This window comes from Dendropsophus ebraccatus, chromosome 9 (assembly GCF_027789765.1).
Source record: "Dendropsophus ebraccatus isolate aDenEbr1 chromosome 9, aDenEbr1.pat, whole genome shotgun sequence".
In the NCBI taxonomy this organism is placed as follows: Eukaryota; Metazoa; Chordata; class Amphibia; order Anura; family Hylidae; genus Dendropsophus; species Dendropsophus ebraccatus.
Window position 1 is genome coordinate 42,881,747 of NC_091462.1, and position 20,043 is coordinate 42,901,789.

The 20,043-nt window shown below is 42.7% G+C and overlaps 1 protein-coding gene across 2 annotated transcripts in view; it reads right to left on the reverse strand.

Annotated features, from left to right (window-relative positions):
• Positions 1 to 18,097, reverse strand: part of USP40 (ubiquitin specific peptidase 40) — a 48,909-nt gene extending 30,812 nt beyond the window's left edge. The window contains exons 1-15 of one of the 2 annotated variants that reach the window (XM_069983118.1): positions 17,980 to 18,097; positions 15,495 to 15,720; positions 14,644 to 14,711; positions 13,109 to 13,222; positions 12,134 to 12,298; positions 11,763 to 11,909; positions 9,638 to 9,781; positions 8,220 to 8,348; positions 6,503 to 6,586; positions 4,679 to 4,789; positions 2,312 to 2,585; positions 2,161 to 2,242; positions 1,352 to 1,520; positions 1,020 to 1,104; positions 568 to 638 (exon numbers count right to left, since the gene is read on the reverse strand). In XM_069983118.1, the coding sequence (XP_069839219.1) occupies positions 568 to 638; positions 1,020 to 1,104; positions 1,352 to 1,520; positions 2,161 to 2,242; positions 2,312 to 2,585; positions 4,679 to 4,789; positions 6,503 to 6,586; positions 8,220 to 8,348; positions 9,638 to 9,781; positions 11,763 to 11,909; positions 12,134 to 12,298; positions 13,109 to 13,222; positions 14,644 to 14,711; positions 15,495 to 15,699 (1,848 nt within the window). In that variant the 5' untranslated portion in view covers positions 15,700 to 15,720; positions 17,980 to 18,097. Of the gene's footprint in view, positions 1 to 567; positions 639 to 1,019; positions 1,105 to 1,351; positions 1,521 to 2,160; positions 2,243 to 2,311; positions 2,586 to 4,678; positions 4,790 to 6,502; positions 6,587 to 8,219; positions 8,349 to 9,637; positions 9,782 to 11,762; positions 11,910 to 12,133; positions 12,299 to 13,108; positions 13,223 to 14,643; positions 14,712 to 15,494; positions 15,721 to 17,979 lie in introns of those variants that run through there. The other variant, XM_069983119.1, reaches the window with a different exon arrangement.
• Between the last annotated feature and the right edge of the window lie 1,946 nt (positions 18,098 to 20,043).

A 20,043-nucleotide genomic window follows, 5' to 3' on the forward strand; every position in this document is an offset into this window, starting at 1 on the left:
CCGCAGCACCGATCGCTTGCACGCCCCCCTGCAGCCCCGGCCGCCCAATCGCCCCCCCCCCCCATGGGGGCTGCAGGGGGGCGATCGGTGCTGCCGGGGGGCGATCGAGCGGCCGGGACTGCAGGGGGGCGATTGGAGGGGCGTGCAAGCGATCGGTGCTGCGGGGGCGCGATTGGCGGGGGGGTCGTGCGATCGGTGCTGCGGGGGGCGATCAGGCGCCTGGGCTGTGGGAGGTGTTAAAGGGGCTGCGGGCGGCTGGCTGGAGCATATACTTCACCTGGTCCCCGCTCCGGCTTTCTGAATACATCGGGAACCGCCGGAGCCGGGATCAGGTGAAGTATCAGCTCCGGCGGGGTTAATGTGGTGGGCTGCAGACAAACTCGCAGCAGGGATGTACATCCCTGCTGTGTGTTTGTCTGCCATTAAAAGTATAGGGCCGGGATCTGCAGCGAGTCTCGCTGCAAATACGCAGCAAGGGGACTCGCTGCAGACCCGCCAAGTGGGTTTGTAGCCTGCAGGTGTTACTAAGATTGCTGAGTATTCCAGAAACATCAAGCTGTGCCTTACCTGCTTACCATCCCAAAGAAATATATCACATCCATCATGTACTCCAGCACTTGAAAGACTCTGCTCAGTATCTAGAGAAATGTAAAAAAAAAAAAAAAAACATAAAAGGAATAAGGTTTGCTTATTAGAACAAATGTAACCTTGTAACTAGAAAATGTACAGTGCATTTATCTAAGTGCGGTCCTCTCCCGGCTTTGTGTCATGTGATCAGTTGGGCTCATAATGTAAGTCTATGGAGCCTAACTGATTATGCCGACACAGAGCGGGGAGCAGACGTTCTGCAGCGCAGTCCTCTCCCCACTTGTTCTGATAACTTTTGACATGTCTCCATGGCATGTCAAAAGGTTTTCTATGATGACAGGTACACTTTAAATCAATCTGCTCATCTCCTTTTGCTATAACCTCTTGCTGTATAACATCACACATATGCAGGACACATTTGTTATACTCACCACATAGGTCTTCAAAAACATGTAACCCTGCCGGCAGAAGTTTTGCTATGCTCAGAACATGGCCTTCTACCGATGGATCCAAAAGCTGTAAAATAGCAATACAGGAGTTAAAAAAAAGAAAAAGAAGTAACATGTGAATAGATACAAATGCTAAATTATTTTATACATTGGTAAAACCGCTGAACAACAAATGCATGGTCGCACAGTAAAAAAACTCTTTCACAAAAAGGAGGAAAAAAAGATATATATATATATATATATATATATATATATATATATATATATATATGCACAATTCAATGGATATCAATGTATAATTAAAAAATATTAACCTGTAAAACTGTTTGCCTCAAGTCCCCCACAGTTCTTTGCCGGTCCACACTGATTTCAAGGGTACTGTCTGCTAGAGAAGTCACAGGGTGCAGAGCACCATTATCCAAACGGTAGCAAGACGACAAATGGAGCCGCAGGGTCATGCAATTCACTTTCCTGTCAGACAATCTAAGCGGATAGAAAATGTTATGAAATAAACTTATTTTCCTCACAGAACATGGAACGTGTTAATGTGGCCTAAGAAAACAAATGGTACCCTTGATGGAATTGGTGGTATATACAAACTTTATAAAATCACCTTTTTTCTGCGTAATTCAAGTGTTAATGAGACGGAGACAAACCTTCCTGACAGACCTACTTGCTCCACTCCCGTCCCTTTCATTTCTGACTAATATACAGGACTTACAATCATATGGGACAAAGAGGGCGAGAGGGAGTGAGGAGGTGTGCCAGGCTGTGCCACTTCACTCTTTAGCTCCTGTTATTCAGGGAAAGATAAATATATTCGAATCAGACAATGATAGTTTACCAACCTCCCTTAGTTCCCGACCTGGCAATCATGTGATCACTGGTTGCTGAGTATCTGCAGTGAGCTGATCAGCTCTGCAGAGTGTGTCAGAGCTGTATACAGTATATAGTAGGTCTGAACATACTCTTGTAGACCTTAAATGCCATCAAAGTAATTTTACAACTTTATGGTGGGGAGCATAATGTGTAAAAAAAATTATATATTAAAAAAATAAACATCTGTAAATAAATACAGATAGAGAGGATCAGTATAATGAAGAGTAAAGTATAATGGACGTGCCTTTTCCTCTGCAGCTCCTCATTAGCCTGATCCATCTGGTGCAGAAGATACTCAGGGACTCCATACAGAGCATTGCCTTTAGCTATAAATAAATAAATTAGTATTAGATATATATCATCAATACCTTACCTTACCTTATCAATATTATTACCTTCCTCTGGTCTCTTTAGTTGGCTTTTGCGGTAGAAGAGCATGTATGCACTCTCCTTTCCCTGGAACTGTTTTTCAATGTCCTTTTCCAGGATGCACTGCACCGAGGAGTCATTGAAGTCAAACCAGTGACTAGAACTTCTCTGTGGAGGTGGCGTTTTTCCTGTATTATCCGGCTTACAACATTGTGGATCAGCACCGTTTACCGACTGGGACAAGCCAACCAGAGAACCATCTGAACTCAGCTGAAAAATGGAGGCATGCTTCTGCAGGAACTAGAATGAAAAGATGGCAAACAATACACTCAGTCACTTGTTACAACTCTGAATGCAGGGCCCCATCCACATCTAATGTCAGGATATCTGTACCACAGTGGAGAAATGGACTTATCTAGTCTACTGTGACTATGACCGTGTTTTGGTCATGTTTATGGACATGTAAACATAGCAGACTTCATTGATAAATTGTAAAAGTTCACAAAACAGACTAAAATGTTGTCACTAGTAGACTAAAGTCTATGAAGTCTTGAAGGTGAGACGTCTTCCAATCAGGGTTTTTTGACGCATTTGTAACCTCCTCTGTTAAGAAAGTAATAGCTATATTAGCTACAACTAGAGTTCAGCATCTGATTACTGGAGGCTAAAGAAGTTGGATACAGCCCTAGGAAGTCTGGGAAAATATGAATATAGCCTATGGCATGCATGAATTGTGCTCATCTCTAGGTACAACCTCAAACCCCAATCTTGACAGACATTTATTAGATTTACAGCTAATTTTCTCTGTGCTCAATAAAGAGCATTGGGAGGCAGACATAAGCTCTATAGCTCAAACCAACACCCCTCTCACAGGTGGGTCCAGGGTTCCACTACTAGAATAAATTATACCTAACTTACAGGCACTTGGCCTGGGGTACAATAAGTCGTAACTTTTATTGTATTAAAACGTAACTTTTATATATAACTATAACTATATGCTCAATTAAAAGATAAGTTGAATACATGGATGTCAATAGTTAAAACCACAACACATCCAGTGTAGTCTAATATCAATATAATGGGTACTTCTCAAGCGGGTATAACGTATCAAAATGCCAAATTGGGTCATTATATATATATATATATATACATACACACACTGGATGTTATGCTCTTTAAAATAAGGGGGAGGCCTCCCCCTTATTTTAAAGAGCATACAATTATATATATATATATATATATATATATATATATATATATATATATATATATATATATATATATATAATGATAGCCCAAAAACAAGAATTACTTTGGAAGATTGTGGTAAACAAAAATAACTAAGTTTACTCAGACATAGTCCTAGGTTACACGGAGCACTTACTGGTAGAAGAGGCAGGAAAAATTACAGTAGCGTCCATGTTACATATAGCAAGTAAAATCATTGCAAAACCCTGGTTTGACATAAACCCAACTTCTAGTGATAAATTATTAAGGAAACAATCAGAGCTAGGCTGATGTACACTTACAAGGCGTCCTTTCCCTTACTACTCCAGCCAATCACAGTACATTACCCACTCCTCTCTCCTATGCCACGACATAGTGAACATGCATTGGACTGAACAAGCTGACTGTGATGGCAAATGACTTGCAGCACACTACTACAGATGGCAGGTGGAGGGAGAAGGGGTTACTGATACACCAACTTCGCAAGGTGCTATGTGGGCAAAAAGAAAGAGCTGCAGCAGAGGAAGTAAGGGTTTATACTATGCACTAAACTGCTACTGCTTAGATGAGGGGTAGCCTTGATTTACCTTTTAGGGTCGGTGATCCACAGATAGCAACTACCCAACTCTCTTCCCCTCTCCTGCGCATAGCAGTGTATAAAGCTCCACCTTCACTTCCAGTATTTTTTTTTTTTGGTCTGTCTGTTACTAGAGACAGACGGAGCATAATAACAAGCTGTGAGCAGCAAATTGCAGCGAAGTGAGACACTTACTAGCTAAGACATGAGAGCATTTTTTCTAGGTAAAGAATCATCAGTGGCACATAAAGGGATTTACAAATAGGGATCATACTGGCTATTATAAGAAGGGAGTTTATTGAAATGACAGCGTCCATTTAACAGAATAGTCATGGAGATACATCTAGTTACTGGATCACAGTCTTCAAATACTCCTACAAGTTAAACCTAATCATAGAGGTTGTGCCAAGGGACTACTTCAGAAAGCAGGGGACTATGGGGCCCACTATCCCCTATGTTTATACATGCCTAAATTACTGCATAAGCCAAGCTGATACAAAACAATGCATAGTGGGTCTATATAATCATTGCACTTTTTGCAGATACCTATATGGTATATGCCTATACCATGACTGTTTAATGCTTTTACCTTACGAAATGGTCCATGCTGCTTCCTATAAGCCTTATTCCAAGAAGATCCTGTGTGCTCTAGCAGCTTTTGACTCAGTTGATCCATGGGGACCATTTTATCAAACCCAGCCTAAGAAAAAAGAATAAAAAGATATACGAGGAAGGAAAAAATGGATCAAATCAAGTAATAAGGCAGTATGCACCTAAGGTGATGGATGAGTAGGTACACAGTCAAAATACTTAGAAATCCTAGAAGTGATTTTTAAAAGGGAACATCTTGTGTATTTCATTTTAGTGTGGTGTATTTCATTTCAGCCTGGAGAACAACGTTTGTTCTTTTTTTATGTAGTAGCAATGCATTTCTATTTTTATCACTCCCGTGGGGCAGATACGTTACTGTCATGTACTGTCTATAAAGACACTGTAGCGTATTCCCAATTGGTGATTAAGCTCACTCACAAATGCTGAGCTCTGCTGTCCTGGCAGAGTTGTGGGCCTTAGGGCCCTATTTCACGGAAAGTCTTGCAAATAATCGTTATATTGTTTGAATTTAAGCGACAACCTTTCGGTGTGTATGCAGGCAATGATCAAACGACTAACGAAACTTCATTTGTATGTTGTTGTTTGCATCTTTTCAACGGACTATAAAATTATTGTTAATTGTTCACAAATCTTTTGGTTTCAGGTAGTTCCCAAGAGCGCTTGTTTGCAATTGTTTATTGTTAATTGGTGGAAACAAAAAAATCACTTTGTCTGATTGGACCGTTACTCGAATGACAATTCAGGTAGCACTTGCTTGAACATGTGCACTGCTGATGATCATATATAAAGTAAAATATATATGTCTCAGCATCAGACATGTAAAGCCCCTATTACTGGGGGAAGACATAGAGGAGCAAACAAGCGCGTCTTCACTCGTTTGCTTCCTGTACCCTGCTCGCTGCAGGCGCTATTACACGTGCCGGCAACGAGCGGGTAAGTGCAGGGGAGGCCGCAGGGAGCTGCGGGGGGGTCTGCCCGGGTGATCACTAGATAATCCGAGCAGCTAATAGAGGATAGCGGCGGTCTGCTGCCACCGCTATTTGCGGAGCAACGGCAGCAGATCGCTGCTATCACAGTCGTTTGTCTTTCAACATGTTGAAAGACAAGCGACAGCAACGATCAGCCAACATCGTTCATGTCGGCTGATCATTGCCTTCTATTACACAGGACGATTATCGGCCATAACGGCCAATAATCGTTCCGTATAATAAGGCCTTAAGATGGGGCCTTGTTGCCATGATTCAGTTTTTGAGGTTTTTGTAGGTTCTGTTATCTCCAAGTTGCTGCTGCTGTGTCATGTACTTCAAAAGGTCTATACTGTTACCTGTATACTCATACACAGAGATAACAGTGCCTCTGAGAAATCGCACTTCCACAGCCAGGATCACTAGATGAAGATAACACTCTGCTTTCCCAGTCTGCATAGTTAATATTATATTTGCATATACAGAGAACAGTGCCAAGATCAACCACACCTTTCTAGCAGCTTCAGGCTTTTCCAGTTCTATGTAATAGCTCCTCATCTACTACATATACCTTGTAGCGTTCTCATAGCCACTGGGGCTGAAGAGAGGAGGCCAGGCAGGGAGTTACCGGGCATGCTCTAGCATGTGTGAAATGAAAAGAACACAGTAGTCAAAGCAGATGCAGCGTTGTGTCTCCTGCAAGGCCAGAGGGGCCAATGCATAGCGGGAATTCTGGTTTTTATTTTATTTTTTATTGTTTAGCTGATAATATGTGCATATTATGCATATTACTAGAAAAAAAACAGTTTTTTCTTATTTTTGGTGAAGATAAGTACCTCTGCAATAATGGCAGCAATAGTAACAGCAGGACAGTCTTGTTCATCTCCTATGTCACTAGCTTCTTTATTTTTTTTCTCTTCCTGCATACAAAAAAAAGAAAGGTGAATTTCAAATCAAGTAAATTTTTAAAAAGTCTATATTTACATAAAAAGACTGGTGATACACAGTATGACACAGTATGTTTCACAGAACGGCTGGTGTCAGTGAAGTTCATCCAGGCTGGTACTGCATCCCGGCAGGATGAACTTTATTTCTTTGGATGTGGTATGCGGGCATGTTCAGGTGTGCCCACATTCCAAATCACCATAGCCGACAATGTAAAGTCCGGTTGGAGCCGCACTTTACATTGTCTGCCCTGTCAGTTTTGTGCGGTCCCTATTTAATGAATAGTGGCTGCACAAAACTGACATGTCAGTTTGTGGTGTGGCAGCAAAGAATCCCGTCCGGAAAGTATACTATGTGTATACAATCCGACTGGAATTCCATAGTAATTAATGTATTCGTCCACTTCATTAAATAACGGTCGTGGTTGCAATCCTGCAACTACGGCCGTTTAATGATTTTTTTACATAGTGTGAACTTACCCTTAAGCTGATCATAAACATCAAGTTGTCATTTGAAGACATCAAATGAAAACTAAGAAAAAAGCGACTAGACTAACACAGACTTATGCACACTCAAATATAAAAGAATGAACAATAGTTTATTGAAAAAACAAACATCAACAAATATGTTAAAACCACTAAAAAGCCTAAGAAGGCCAAGATGTAACCACACAAGTGCCCCCACAATACATGGAGCAACAAGCAGTAAGCCAGGTGGGGTACAACCCTCACAATGTGAATCCTGTCAGTATTGCACTACATATTGTAACAAAAAATGAAATGATAATGAACCAATAATATTAAATCAAATAATCAAGACAAAATCATATATCAATAAATTAATCCATAATAAAAACAATGACTGCAGTAGCAGGACTACCCCGACACACAGCACCTACACCCCCCCATGCGTTCCGTTATGCCACCATAACTTTATCAGGTGTAGGGATTACAACTCCTGATGAAGTTATGTTTCTCTGTCCTTGCCTCAAAAGATAGACTCTATAGCAAGTATGTGACGTCAGTTTCACACAATGAGTAGTTAGATGGAACTTAACCAAGCACTTTTTTTCCAACTCGTTATAGTGAGGGTCTGAGCACCCCAACCCATCTCAATCTGTGACATGCTAAAAGCTTTAATACACAGATTTGGCCTGATCATCAGTACACGTATGTTTATGAGTTCACTTGGAATAAAGAGCCGACAGACTCCTCTGATGCTGCCCATCACTAATGAAAATATCATTTTTACATATTAAAGGGGTTATCCAGCACTACAAAAACATGGCCACTTTCCCCCTTCTCGTCTCCAGATTGGGTGGGGTTTCAAATTCAGTTCCATTGAAGTAAATGGAGCTTAATTGCAAACCGCACTTGACCTGGAAACAAGAGAGGGGGGAAAGTGGCCATGTTTCTGTAGCGCTGGATAACCCCTTTAAAATAAACTCTACCATTAGAATACATCTGCCAGGCCCTGTTAATTGTTAGTCAACAATTTCTAAAGATCTGTAGAAAATCTAGTGACTGTGGCCATCTTCACGGGAAGGTGAAATAAACCATTTACACAAAAAGTTGTATCTTATTTACCACTGCCATTGGCCACAATTACCTGACAACTCCAATGTCCCAGCTCATCTACATCCCGGATGTATACATGATAATGGCCTCCATAGCAGCCGCCCTTGTGTATGATCACTGAAAAGAGCTCATACATCTGCACTGAATCCGCCAAATGATTCTACAAGGGAGAGGAGAAGCAGTGGATGACAATGCAAACAGACTGGAAAACAGATGCAGGCACAAGTTAAAGCAGGGATTAGGAACCTTTGGCTCTCCAGCTGCTGCAGAACTACAATTCCCATCATACCTGAAAAGCCATGATGGGAACTATAGTTTTTCAAGAGCTGCAGTGCAAGAGGTTCCCAATCCCTGAGTTCAAGGATATTCCCATCTGAAACATTTACAACATATACATAGGATATTCCAGAAATATCTGATAGGTTGGGGTTCCTCCTCTGCATCTGGGTGTCTCTGATATTTCTTGACAATCTGAACTGATCTTTATTAACCCCTTTCCCCGTCACACATTCTGGGCTTGATGACGAAAGGCTTTTTTATTTTTTTTCCCCCATCATCATCACCAAGGTGGTTTAACCTTTCTGTTTTTCCATCGACATAGCCGTATGAGGGCTTATTTGCTGTGGGACAAAATAGAGTAATCCTAGTGTTTTATCTTTTTCTTTTTACTGAGTTCACAGTTCGGGATAAATTATAAAATTATTTTATAGTTCATGCCATTATTTTATATAGAAGAAGGGAAGGTAAAAATCACTGTTTCATAGGGAAATGGGGGGGATGTGTTTTATTACATTTTTTATGCACTTTATTTCATTTTTTTTTTTCATGTTTACTTTTTTCATGTCCCACAAGGGGACTTTTACAATGATCAGCAGATCACTACTGTAATACATTGCACTAGTGATCTAGGGCAGTGTATTACAGCCTGTACTCATGTCAGCAATATACTGACAGGTAATGTACCTGGCCATGCTGCAGCACGGCAGGGTACACGGGCATTCATGGCAGCCTTCATAAGGACCCCCCCCCCCCCCCCCCCCCCCCCCCCCCCCCCCCCCCCCCCCGCTGCCATAAAGAGACATTCAATGGAGATCCACACTTGATCCTCGTACACACCGCATCTCCGGCAGCAAATACTTTACATGTCGTGGTCACAATCTGTTTGTGGCATGTAAAGGGTTAATTTATAAGGAACGGAGGATTCTCTGTTGCTGATAGATGCAGCAGGGGCCGGCTGTTAGTATGGGGGGGTTGTTAACACCCTATACTTTGATGCCCACCGTGTAAAGGCAGCAGCCTAAAATAAGGAACCAAAATGACTGCTGTAAAAACGGTCAATAAGAGGTTGATCCTATTCAAAACACATCATAGTAAATCCAATAAATGGTATACAGGTGCTTGCACATACACAGTCATAAAGCAAAATAAAAAGGTGAACCACTCCCAAACCTGCTCACAAAATGGGCGGACGTTGAGGCGTGTAGGGAAGGTGTAACGTGATGTCTCTTTATACCGCTCACACTTTGTGAAGTCAAAGTTGAACCGTAGAAGGGATAGTGTGAGGAAGGGTGGTAATTTTCCCAGTTTGGCAGACTATGGAGACAAAAAGGTAACAGATTTAGTTTTTAATAGCAAATTGGAACTTGTGTATAGACTCCTAGATAGAGGTAAGTGAATCAAAGGTTCAGCAAATTAGATGATCATCAAGCAGTCAGCGGTTTAATTTGAATAAGCAGTTCTACTTTCCCAGTGTTCCGAATCCCTAAACATGAGCACTTGGGTCGCAGAATTACATTTTAAAGCCACTCTGTACCCACAATCTGACCCCCCCCCCCGAACTGCGTGAACCTTCAGCTAGCTGCTTTTAATCCAAGATCTGTCCTGGGGTCTGTTCAGCAGGTGATGCAGTTATTGTCCTAAAAAAACAACTTTTAAACTTGCAGCCCTGTGAAATTGGCATGGCCTAGAGTGTCTATGCCTTAGGCTTGCACCACCCCTCTGTCCCTCCTCCCCACTCTCTTCACCATTAGGAATGCCCCAGGCAGGATTTCTCCTATCCATCACTTGTCTGAACACTGCACTTAAGCCTTAATGATCCAACACATGCACCGCTAAGACAAGTGATGAATAGGAGAAATCCTGTCAGTGGCATTCCTAATGATGAAGAGGGTGGGGAGAAGGGACGGAGAGGCGGTGCAGGCCTAGGGCACGGGTACTCTAGGCCACGCCAGTTTGACACAGGGCTGCAAGTTTAAAAATTGTTTTTTAGGACAATAACTGCATCACCTGCCGAACGGACCCCAGGACAGATCTTGGATTAAAAGCAGCTGTCCGAAGGTACAAGCGGTTTGTGGGTACAGAGTCGCTATAAAGACTAAACAAACAGCTCTACTACTAGAGCATATACTACTAGATTCGCTCATCTCTAGTTTTAGACATAACATAGTCAGCTGTGATTCTCGATTTCATGATTATGATATGAACATTAGTTTTGCAAAGGTTATATAAAAACAGAAAGAAAAAAACGCACTTTGGGAGGGGCAATGTTCCTATGGACGGAACAGGACTCTAGGAAATAAATCACTCACAATTGGTGAGTGGTGAAGCTTCACCACTCACTGTAGACCAATGCCCAAGAGATTAACAACACAATTCTGTCAGGATCGATACACCCTCTGGAGGATCTAAGTCACCGGTCCAACATGGAAAGGCATAAAAAACGAAAAAATGTGGAGCGATCTATTCTCTAGCAACCAACATTTAACGTTGATGTCATTGAAGTAAGTGGGTTACTGACGTCTTGGAAGTGATTAGTCAAACTCCCCCCCCCCCCCCCCTGCCGCCGCCAGAAAATCTCGTAGCCGCAATACAGCCCATAGAAGATCTGGGGAGAAATCCTGTCCCTCATTGAGAAGTGCAACACCGACTGGCTGTATTGCGGCTACAAGATTTCCTGGCTGCGGGAGGGGAGTTTGAACAATCTCCCCTCTGAGACGTAAGTAACCCACTTACTTCAATGATATCAAGGTTAAATGTTGGTCGCTAGAGAATAGATCGCTCCCCATTTTTTTGTTTTTTATGCCTTTCCTAGTTTTGCAAAGTCAAATTCAATGAGAATGTTGCTTTGATCTACTAGCTGTTTCAGTCAAATAGCCAATGAACTCTGAAGGTAAACTTGGTCAGTTACCACTGAAGAATTAGCACCATAGAAATACGGGCAGACTAGATGGGCCAAGGGGTCTTTTTCTGCTGACAATTTTCTATGTTTCTATGAAGCAATATTAAAAGCTGGGATTTGCCAGCTTAATGGATCCAGTAATGATGTCGAAGCAATGTTTTTTTAAATCAGCGGTTCACAACTTTTGACCCTCCAGCTGTTCCAAAACTACAATTCCCTGGACATTTTTTCCTGGACAGCAAAAGGGTTGCAGGTTCTAAATGAACTTCCTTTTTCTTTCTGACATGGGAATGGGAAGGCCTGAAGCATTTTCCTGCCCTCTAAATTAAGAAAGCTGTTTATTGGGAGCATATTCTAACACTGTGGTTGTAGGTATTAAGAGAGTAAGAAGAGTACCTTGGCAGCAGGTACAAGCCTGTCACAGGCCCCACAGCGGTACAGGTTGTCTCCATCGAAGATTTCTTCTTCGACGTACATGTTGCATAAAGATTCCTCTAAACTGCTCATGTCCTTCACGGCTACTGTCAGATCAAGGAAATCCTCCTGTATATAGTGAGAAAAAAAGCCTTTAAAGCACATACTGATACTACTGATACTTACACCACGCTATTGTTGCCGAACAAGTGGCTCTCTGGACAACAAGCTTGGCATACTACTGCAGGTACTATACAGCTGGGTGCTATACTTGGTGGTAGTACGCCTACTCTTTGTGTTTCATTAGTAGTAGCTATTTTAGATGTAGTCGATGGGGGTGCAGAGGACCTCACCTGCCTTTCGCTGATATGTCCACATTCCTGGCATTGGACACGGTTAACAATTGTTCCATGATATAAGTTCTTGATGAGATTATGGCCGGAAGTGCCCTCCAGAGAGCTTTCCAAGGCACTAAACAGAATGCGGTTTAACTCCTGGACATCATGTTGACCAGTAGCCTGTAAGAGGCAAAAGAAAGATTGATACCACATTGGGGACATTCAAAGATGCAACACATAATGGATGATATCACAATAAAACTGGTTGCAGAAAACAACTTATTTTGCTGCTCTACAACTTCTGATGGACCATACGTAAAGAAGTTAAAAAAGAAGGAACATGCACAAGATCAAAGTATAGGTCATACATGGCAAATGTGGGTACAAAATAAGAAAACCAGAACATTGGCTTATGGCCATGTTCACACAACGTATGTTTAGCATAAATCACGGCCATGATTTATGCTAAACACACGTTGTATTTGAATGAATGGAATCCCGGCCGGAGCCTATACACATAGCATACGCTCCGGCCGGGATACCATCAAGCCGCACGAAAAACTGACAAGTCAGTTTTCTGTGGCCGCTATTCATTGAATAGCGGCCGCACTGACATATTGGTTCACACAACGGAGAGTACGGCTCCGGCCGCATGCTCCATTGTGTGCAGTGGGGAATTGGGATGCGGGCACACACGGGAGAATTCACCAGAAATGAAGATCATCCGGCCGGAAATGCAGTACCGGCCGGGATGATCTTCAGTAACACCAGCTGTTCTGTGATCGTTTTGTAAGTCACAGAACAGCTGGTGTTATACTATGTGTGAACATGACCTATAGTTAGAAGCAAGCTAAGAAAAAAAGTAGGAGAGCCATGTTGTCTGCTAAGAACACTGGACCGATCAGGAAACCCATCCACACTGAAAATTTTCTATTAATGATGTTTACAAAGAGAAACCAGAACACAACTAATAGACAATGTAAAGCGGACCTCATTATTATCCCAGCCAAAGCTGCTTGTAAGCTCAGAGGTTGAGGCAGCTTGCTGATCCACCAAGAGGAGTTGCGCAAACAGTCTCTGTAACTGCAAGGGAATGATTCGGACCTGGAAAAGAACAGTACATTAGGAAACACGACTTATGGAAAAAACTAGCCAACTGACTTCCAGGTGACAAAACATGTAAAATATTTCTGCTCTACGCCTTTCCAGACTTTCATACCAGCACAATCTACTACTGTCCCCCATTTTACAAGTTACTCTGACTAAATTCAACTAAAGTGAAAATGACCTAAAGACTTTTTTTTCACATGGGTATGTTTAGACTGTACCCTCAATCCTTACTGGATGGCACATGCCTGGGCAAAGTTTCAATTACATAGCAATTGAACCCACAGGCTCCCATTCAACCAACTGATGCTAGAAGAGTGTCTTTTTGGCATCCGGCAGCCTGTTGGACATTGATGTGAACTGAATCCCATAGTGTTTTTATGTAGACATCTGTGGGATGCAGGAAGTAGCCTAAATCTTGAAGTCCCACTTCAAATGCGCACTCACTTTTCAAGGGGTTATCCAGCGAAAATCTTATTCTTTTAAATCAACTGGTTTCAGAAAGTTATATAGATTTGTAATTTACTTTTATTTAAAAATCTCAAGTCTTCCCATACTTATCAGCTGCTATATGCTCTGCAAAAGTTGTTTTCTTGTCAGTCTGACACAGTACTCTCTAGTGAGTCGTGACACCTCTGTCCGGGACACGAACTGCAGGACATACAGCAGCTGATAAGTATTGGAAGACTTGAGATTTTTAAGTAGAAGTAAATTTCAAATCTATATAACCTTCTAAGGGAGGGTTCACACTACGGAATCTGCACAGAGAAGTTTTGTCGGATTTTGTTGCTCATACCCACTCACAGCGGTGCGCATCTCTGCATCGAAAGAACTAACATGTCAGTTCTTTTGGCAGATGGCGGAATCAGCCCAGCCATAGAATGGCACATCTATGGCACAGGCGGATATGCGTGCCGCCGTGAGCGGCTACGAGCGACGGAATCCACCAGAACTTCTCCGTGCGGATTCCGTAGTGTGAACCCAGCAAAAAACAAACAGTTAATTGGAAAGAAAAAGATTTTCACAGGATAACGTCTGCTCTATAACATGTTATAGAGACACGTCAAAGGTTTTGATCAGAGGGTTTGGACCCCAGTCATATCACTAGAACTAGCCAGGAGTGAGGACTAAACACCTTGTCTTCCCAGCAGGTTACAGAGACAATTAAATAAATCTATAGGATCGTCTTGTGTCATGTGCACAGAGAGCAGAACACAAGTATTCAGCCGCACACTTCTCCCTGCTTGTTCTAACTATCAGTCAGGGTCTGAACACCCAGACCACAACTGATCCAAACTTATTAAAGTCACAGGTACACTTTATGTGCTCTGCATCTAGTAAAATTTAATTACACACTCCAATTGCCAAACCAGCACACATACACCCTAAAAGGGATACATAGTAGAAAATGACAGTACCTTGGAATTTGGGACATCTTTCTCATCTAAACATCCAAGCTCTTCGGGGCTCAAGGCAAAAAGGGATTCTGTTGAAACAGAAACACCAATACCTAGGACTCAAAGATGCTCAGCCACCTTAACAGCATTGCATTATCAGTAATATCCAAACCTGATGGTATGGTGGGATTGTGCTATAATTTACATACTTCATTTCCACAAATCTGCTTATAGTAAGCCCCAACTAACTTCCCCAACTAATCAAAACAAAATACAATCTCCCCAATCTAATAAGGTGCTAAGAAAAAAATAGGTACATCATAAATGTCTATATTTGTAATTTATGCAACTTATATACTTTTATTTTGTATGGTTTACAATTGCCAAGCCCTCTGAATGAGAAGAGTGAAAAGGAGAGGGTGAAAACTGCTGCTCGATTCAGCTTTGAGAGTGCCTAGACATATGGTCCATTTACACAGAAAGATTATCTGACAGATTTTCTGCCAAAGATTTGAAGCCAAAGCCAGAAATAGATTTGAAAAGAGGAGAAATCTCAGGCTTTCCTTCATAACCTGACCTCTGTTTATAGTCTGTTTCTGGCTTTGGCTTCAAATCTTTATCAGATAATCTTTCTGTGTAAATGGACCCTAATGCATTCAGATTAGCAGACACTTTATTAGGTTGCTGACATTTCTTTATGAATTCATCAGACTGGAGAGCAGTATTCACGGGTTGTTGCAAAACAGAATGGCTCATATGAAATCTGCAGGGAAATTCATTTATCCACCACCTCCTCATCCAACTGTTTATGTTTTTTTTTTTCCTTGAAGGAAAGGCTAATAGATAGGCTGTAGACAATATTTCTAATGTACCTCGGAATTCTGGTGTGAAAAGTAAGGTCTGCAACAGGGAGTTAAGGTAACAGGTGCTTCCCTGGTTCCTGAGGCCACTTAATCTGGTTTCTCCCCTTGGTTCCAGTATTTCAGAATCTTTGGATTTTGCTTTCCTGCTATTAGTGGTTGCACTGCTTGATAGGAATGAGAAGTCTTCATCTTCTTCAAACAAGTCCCCAAACATTTCTGATCGAAAAGTGTAGACCTGAAGAAGAAAATGACAGTACAAATTGGAGAATAAGCCGCTATATAAATGGAAAAGCTCCACAATACTTTCCCCAGATATTTGCATCCTACTCAGATGCAAGGCTCAGAGATCACAACCCCTAACTCAAGGCTGTAGAGTATGTTTCCACTACAGAATATGTCCGGAAATTTTGAGTGGAGGCCATGTGGTGGACTCAGATTGATGTTCCGCCTGTCCCAGAGATTCAATGATACAGTGTTCTCAAACGGAATCTGCCGTCTGCCCGAAGAATTAACATGTCAATTCTTTGGGCAGATGGCAGATTTTGTTTGAGTCAATGGGACAGGCGGAACTTCAATTGGAGTCCACCATGCTGTTCCGCTTGAAATTTCCGTGCATAGTGGGAACCACATAGCACAAAATTGAGTAGGAAGCAAGCCTTTCTCCTCGTTCCCTGCTTGCTGCCGATGCTATTACATGCACGGACAGCGAGCGGAGGAGATGACCAATGGGATCAGCGGGAGAGGTTGCCTGAAAAATCTATGGTTGCCTATTAAAGTCAGTGGTGGTCTGCGACGGAGCAACAAGCAGCAGACCACCGCTGTCATAAGTGGGCCATTTCAACATGTTTAAAGACCACAATGAGCAGACATTGTGTATGCGCCATCATACCGAATCATATAATTCCCTTTCAGAATCTCCACAAAATGGGTCCAGTGCTGGTGGTCACACATGCTCAATCAGGCCATCTGAATAATCTTGGACAGCAGAATAACTCCTGCTATCGTGCTGGCCAGCCAATAAGAATAGGTTCTACTGTTCAACACATTTTGAGGAAGAGATTTGGATGCACTCCAATTTCAGAGAGTCAAAAGAATACCCAGAGGCTGCACTGGGCATGTGTCTGTGTGGATGGGAACAATAGTTAGAGACCGGCCGTACTGATGCATTGGTATGCACAATAACATAAGAATACGACAGTGACTGGTGAGTGCCGCTTCTGTTTACTATGGTTGGAACTTTGGTTGGACTACTATTGTCTCAGCTGAGCACCATCCTTGTCGCTACAGATTTATCCCCCTTTGGGAGTTGTGGCTTGAGTGCCCCGTTATATATATTGGACTGACCGGTAGTGCCAACCTAGAACTCTCTTTTCAAATAGAAAACATATTTTCCATTAAAGGAGTCCATAGAAAATAATAATTTGCAAGCAGGCTGGAGAGAACATAATAAACATGCACTACTTACCTTACCCTGTGCCCCAAAGCACTGCGTCACAGGCTCCAGGATCCCCGCCAGAACAAATTTTGCCCCTGAGTTCCAATATCGCCACAACTCGGGGAACAATGCATGACCCAGCTGATGGATTGTCCGCTCAGCCAATCACAGACTGCAGCAGTGTCCCGCCTCAGTCACTGATTGGCTAATCACGCAATCCATCAGCCGGGTGATGATGTCAGTGGAGCGGGGGATCTCGGAGCGGTGAGACAGCACTATGGCGGAACGTGGAGAGGCAAGTAGTACTTTAAAGTGACTGTACCACCAGGCCCAGACTGAAGCACTGGAGGCGGGCCGACCCACCCCCAGTGGGAAGAAACCCCAGCCCCTCTATGACGTGACTCCACTAGAATCAAAAAACCCTATTATAGAAGGGCCAGGGTTTCCTCCCACTAAGGGTGGGTCGACCCGCCTTCAGTGCTTCAGCCTGGGCCTGGTGGTACAGTGACTTTAAATTTTGCTTACTTTTGCCTTTGCAGCTTTATGAGTGAGCTGTACACCCTATATGATTCTCCCCTGCAGACTGCCTTGTATCTGCTCTCCTCTCTATCTCCAGCTTGTGTGAGCTGTCCTCCAGGATTGTCTCCCTCCTTTCCACAGACTGAACTGGTGTCTAACCCTCTCTCTGTCACAATCTTGACCACCAAGACGGCAGAAATCCATCTTCGTCCAAACTGCGTTTTTACAGTCTATTTCCTGTATACGCTTTATGAAAAAGAAAAAAATTGATGCAAAAACTAATAAAATTGTTTGCAATAGGTTTGGATGTATTTTTCCACTGACTTGCACGGAGTTGTAGCTGAATGGTAAGAAATCTATAATGGAGACATCTACAAAGTGGCTTCATATACAGCAAATCCCAGCTGTATATCACTACTGAGATAAAGGAAGTGCAGCGAGTGCACCTTCCTGCACGGAGCTACGCTACAGATCACCTCATCCTCCTAGCACAGAGCTGATGATGCACGGCCCGGCCGCACTCCCATACGCACGCTTTACCTGTCAGTAACTCGGCCGAGCGGACAGAAATTACCCCGAGTACAAGACCTGCTACCTGGGAGCCGCCATGTTTGTTGTATATGCTGTCAATCTGAGAGCGCTGCTGGGAAATGTAGTCTTAGAGCTCTGGAATGTTAATAGGAAACGCAGCCTAATAAACTACAAATCCCGGTATGCCCCTGGGGAGAGGCTAGAGTCAGGTTACATGAAGGAGGTCTGATCACGTGGTGCTGTGAGGTCTGACGTCATGATCACATGGTGCCGCTGTCCACGTGACTCCTGGAGCGGAAAGAGTTCCTGCACCTGCAGGATAGACGATGAGCTGTGTGCAGATTATGGTTAGGATGTTCTTAGGGAGAGGAAATCCTTGTTTTACTTGTAATTTGCTGTTTATTTGTGGGGGTGGGCACATGCTGGGCTGCTAAGGATACACCATGCGGGTGACGGGGTGGCTTCATTTTGGCTAGTTAAGAAGCGCTAACCCGGCCTATTGAAGAGACTGAGGACACGTGATGCCGACACGGAGGGTGGGGGCCAGGAGCAGGGAGCGTGTCGGGTTGGACTGAGGTTTGATGATTCTTTGCATTCGGTGGGGGTGAATGCATCTAGATAACAGCAAAACTGTGCAGAATCCATAATAACTTTATATTGAAATCTGCCCAGCCAAAAAATAAAGTCTACAGGACAAGCAGAGAACCCGCGGGAACTTCACTGTTCCCTCATTGTGAACCCACCCTATCAAGGAGTCAGAGGCTTTCCCAATTTCCTTAAAGGGGTTATCCAGCGCTACAAAAACACGGCCACTTTCCCCCTACTGTTGCCTCCAGTTTGGGTGGGGTTTTGAAACTCAGTTCCATTGATGTAAATGGAGCTTAATTGCACTTAATTAAACTGCACCTGAACTGGAGACAACAGTAGGGGGAAAGCGGCCATGTTTTTGTAGTGCTGGATAACCCCTTGAATAACCGAAAGCTGTAACACCTCCTCTGGGAGGGGGAGGGAGGGAGGAGGTGTTACAGCTTGCGGCACTTCAGGAGCTCAGGGAAGCCTCTCTGACTCTTCTTACTATATAGCAAAAGCTTTTTGCTACATTCTGGAATCAGACAGTATCTAACAGTGTCAGCAGTTTGGAACCTGAATTGCAGCTGACTGATTTCCCTTTTAAGACATTCAAATAAAAAAAGAGCATATTTCCATAAAGGTGAAAACAAACTTTCACAGAGAAAAAGGTTAGAAGTTGTGATTGGTGGGAGTCTGGTTGAGGAGAAAGCAACTAATAGTTGGGATATACATCAATAAAACAATATAATCTATTTGTGGCCTGACCAGTTTCATTTTAATCAATTAGCCTGCGCACCTTTAATAAATATTATACAGTTGAAGTCAGGAAAGTTAAAAGGGTTATCCAGTATTGGAAAAAATTTATTTAAATACAATCACACACTACACATATATATATAGTGGTCCCTCAACATACGATATATTTTAATTGGTTCCAGGACGACCATTGTAATTGTATGTTGAGACCAAAATTTATGGAAAATTGGTAACTGGTTCTGAATCCTCCAAAATGTCATCCCAAAATTACGGCCCTGTCTGTAACATCATGTACACACCAGGTATAATGAAAGGATTTTGAGTCCCAGAGAAAAACAAAAAGCATGAATATAGTCAATAATAGACTACATTTGGTCTAGTAAAGTAAATAACTTTTTGCAAGTAATCCAATATATACCTCCCATGTAGCCTCTAAGGCCCCCTACACACATCAGTAAAATCCAGATAGGTTACCTGACCCATAGGCACGTACACCCTTCAGGAGTTTACCTGAAAGGTGTATGTGTCGGAAAATAGCCCCTGAAATTATAGGACAGATTGTATAATTGTCCGGAATTGTCCCACAGATGACCCATAGAACCCTATGTAAGCATCTGGAATTCTGGACAGTGCATCTGGAAACTGACCAGAATTTTGGATGTACTCCTAGCCAGACCTGGCCACTGGCCCCATGCCCTGACAATCACTCTTCTGTTCGCAGGCAGCATTATCACATGAGGCCACCCC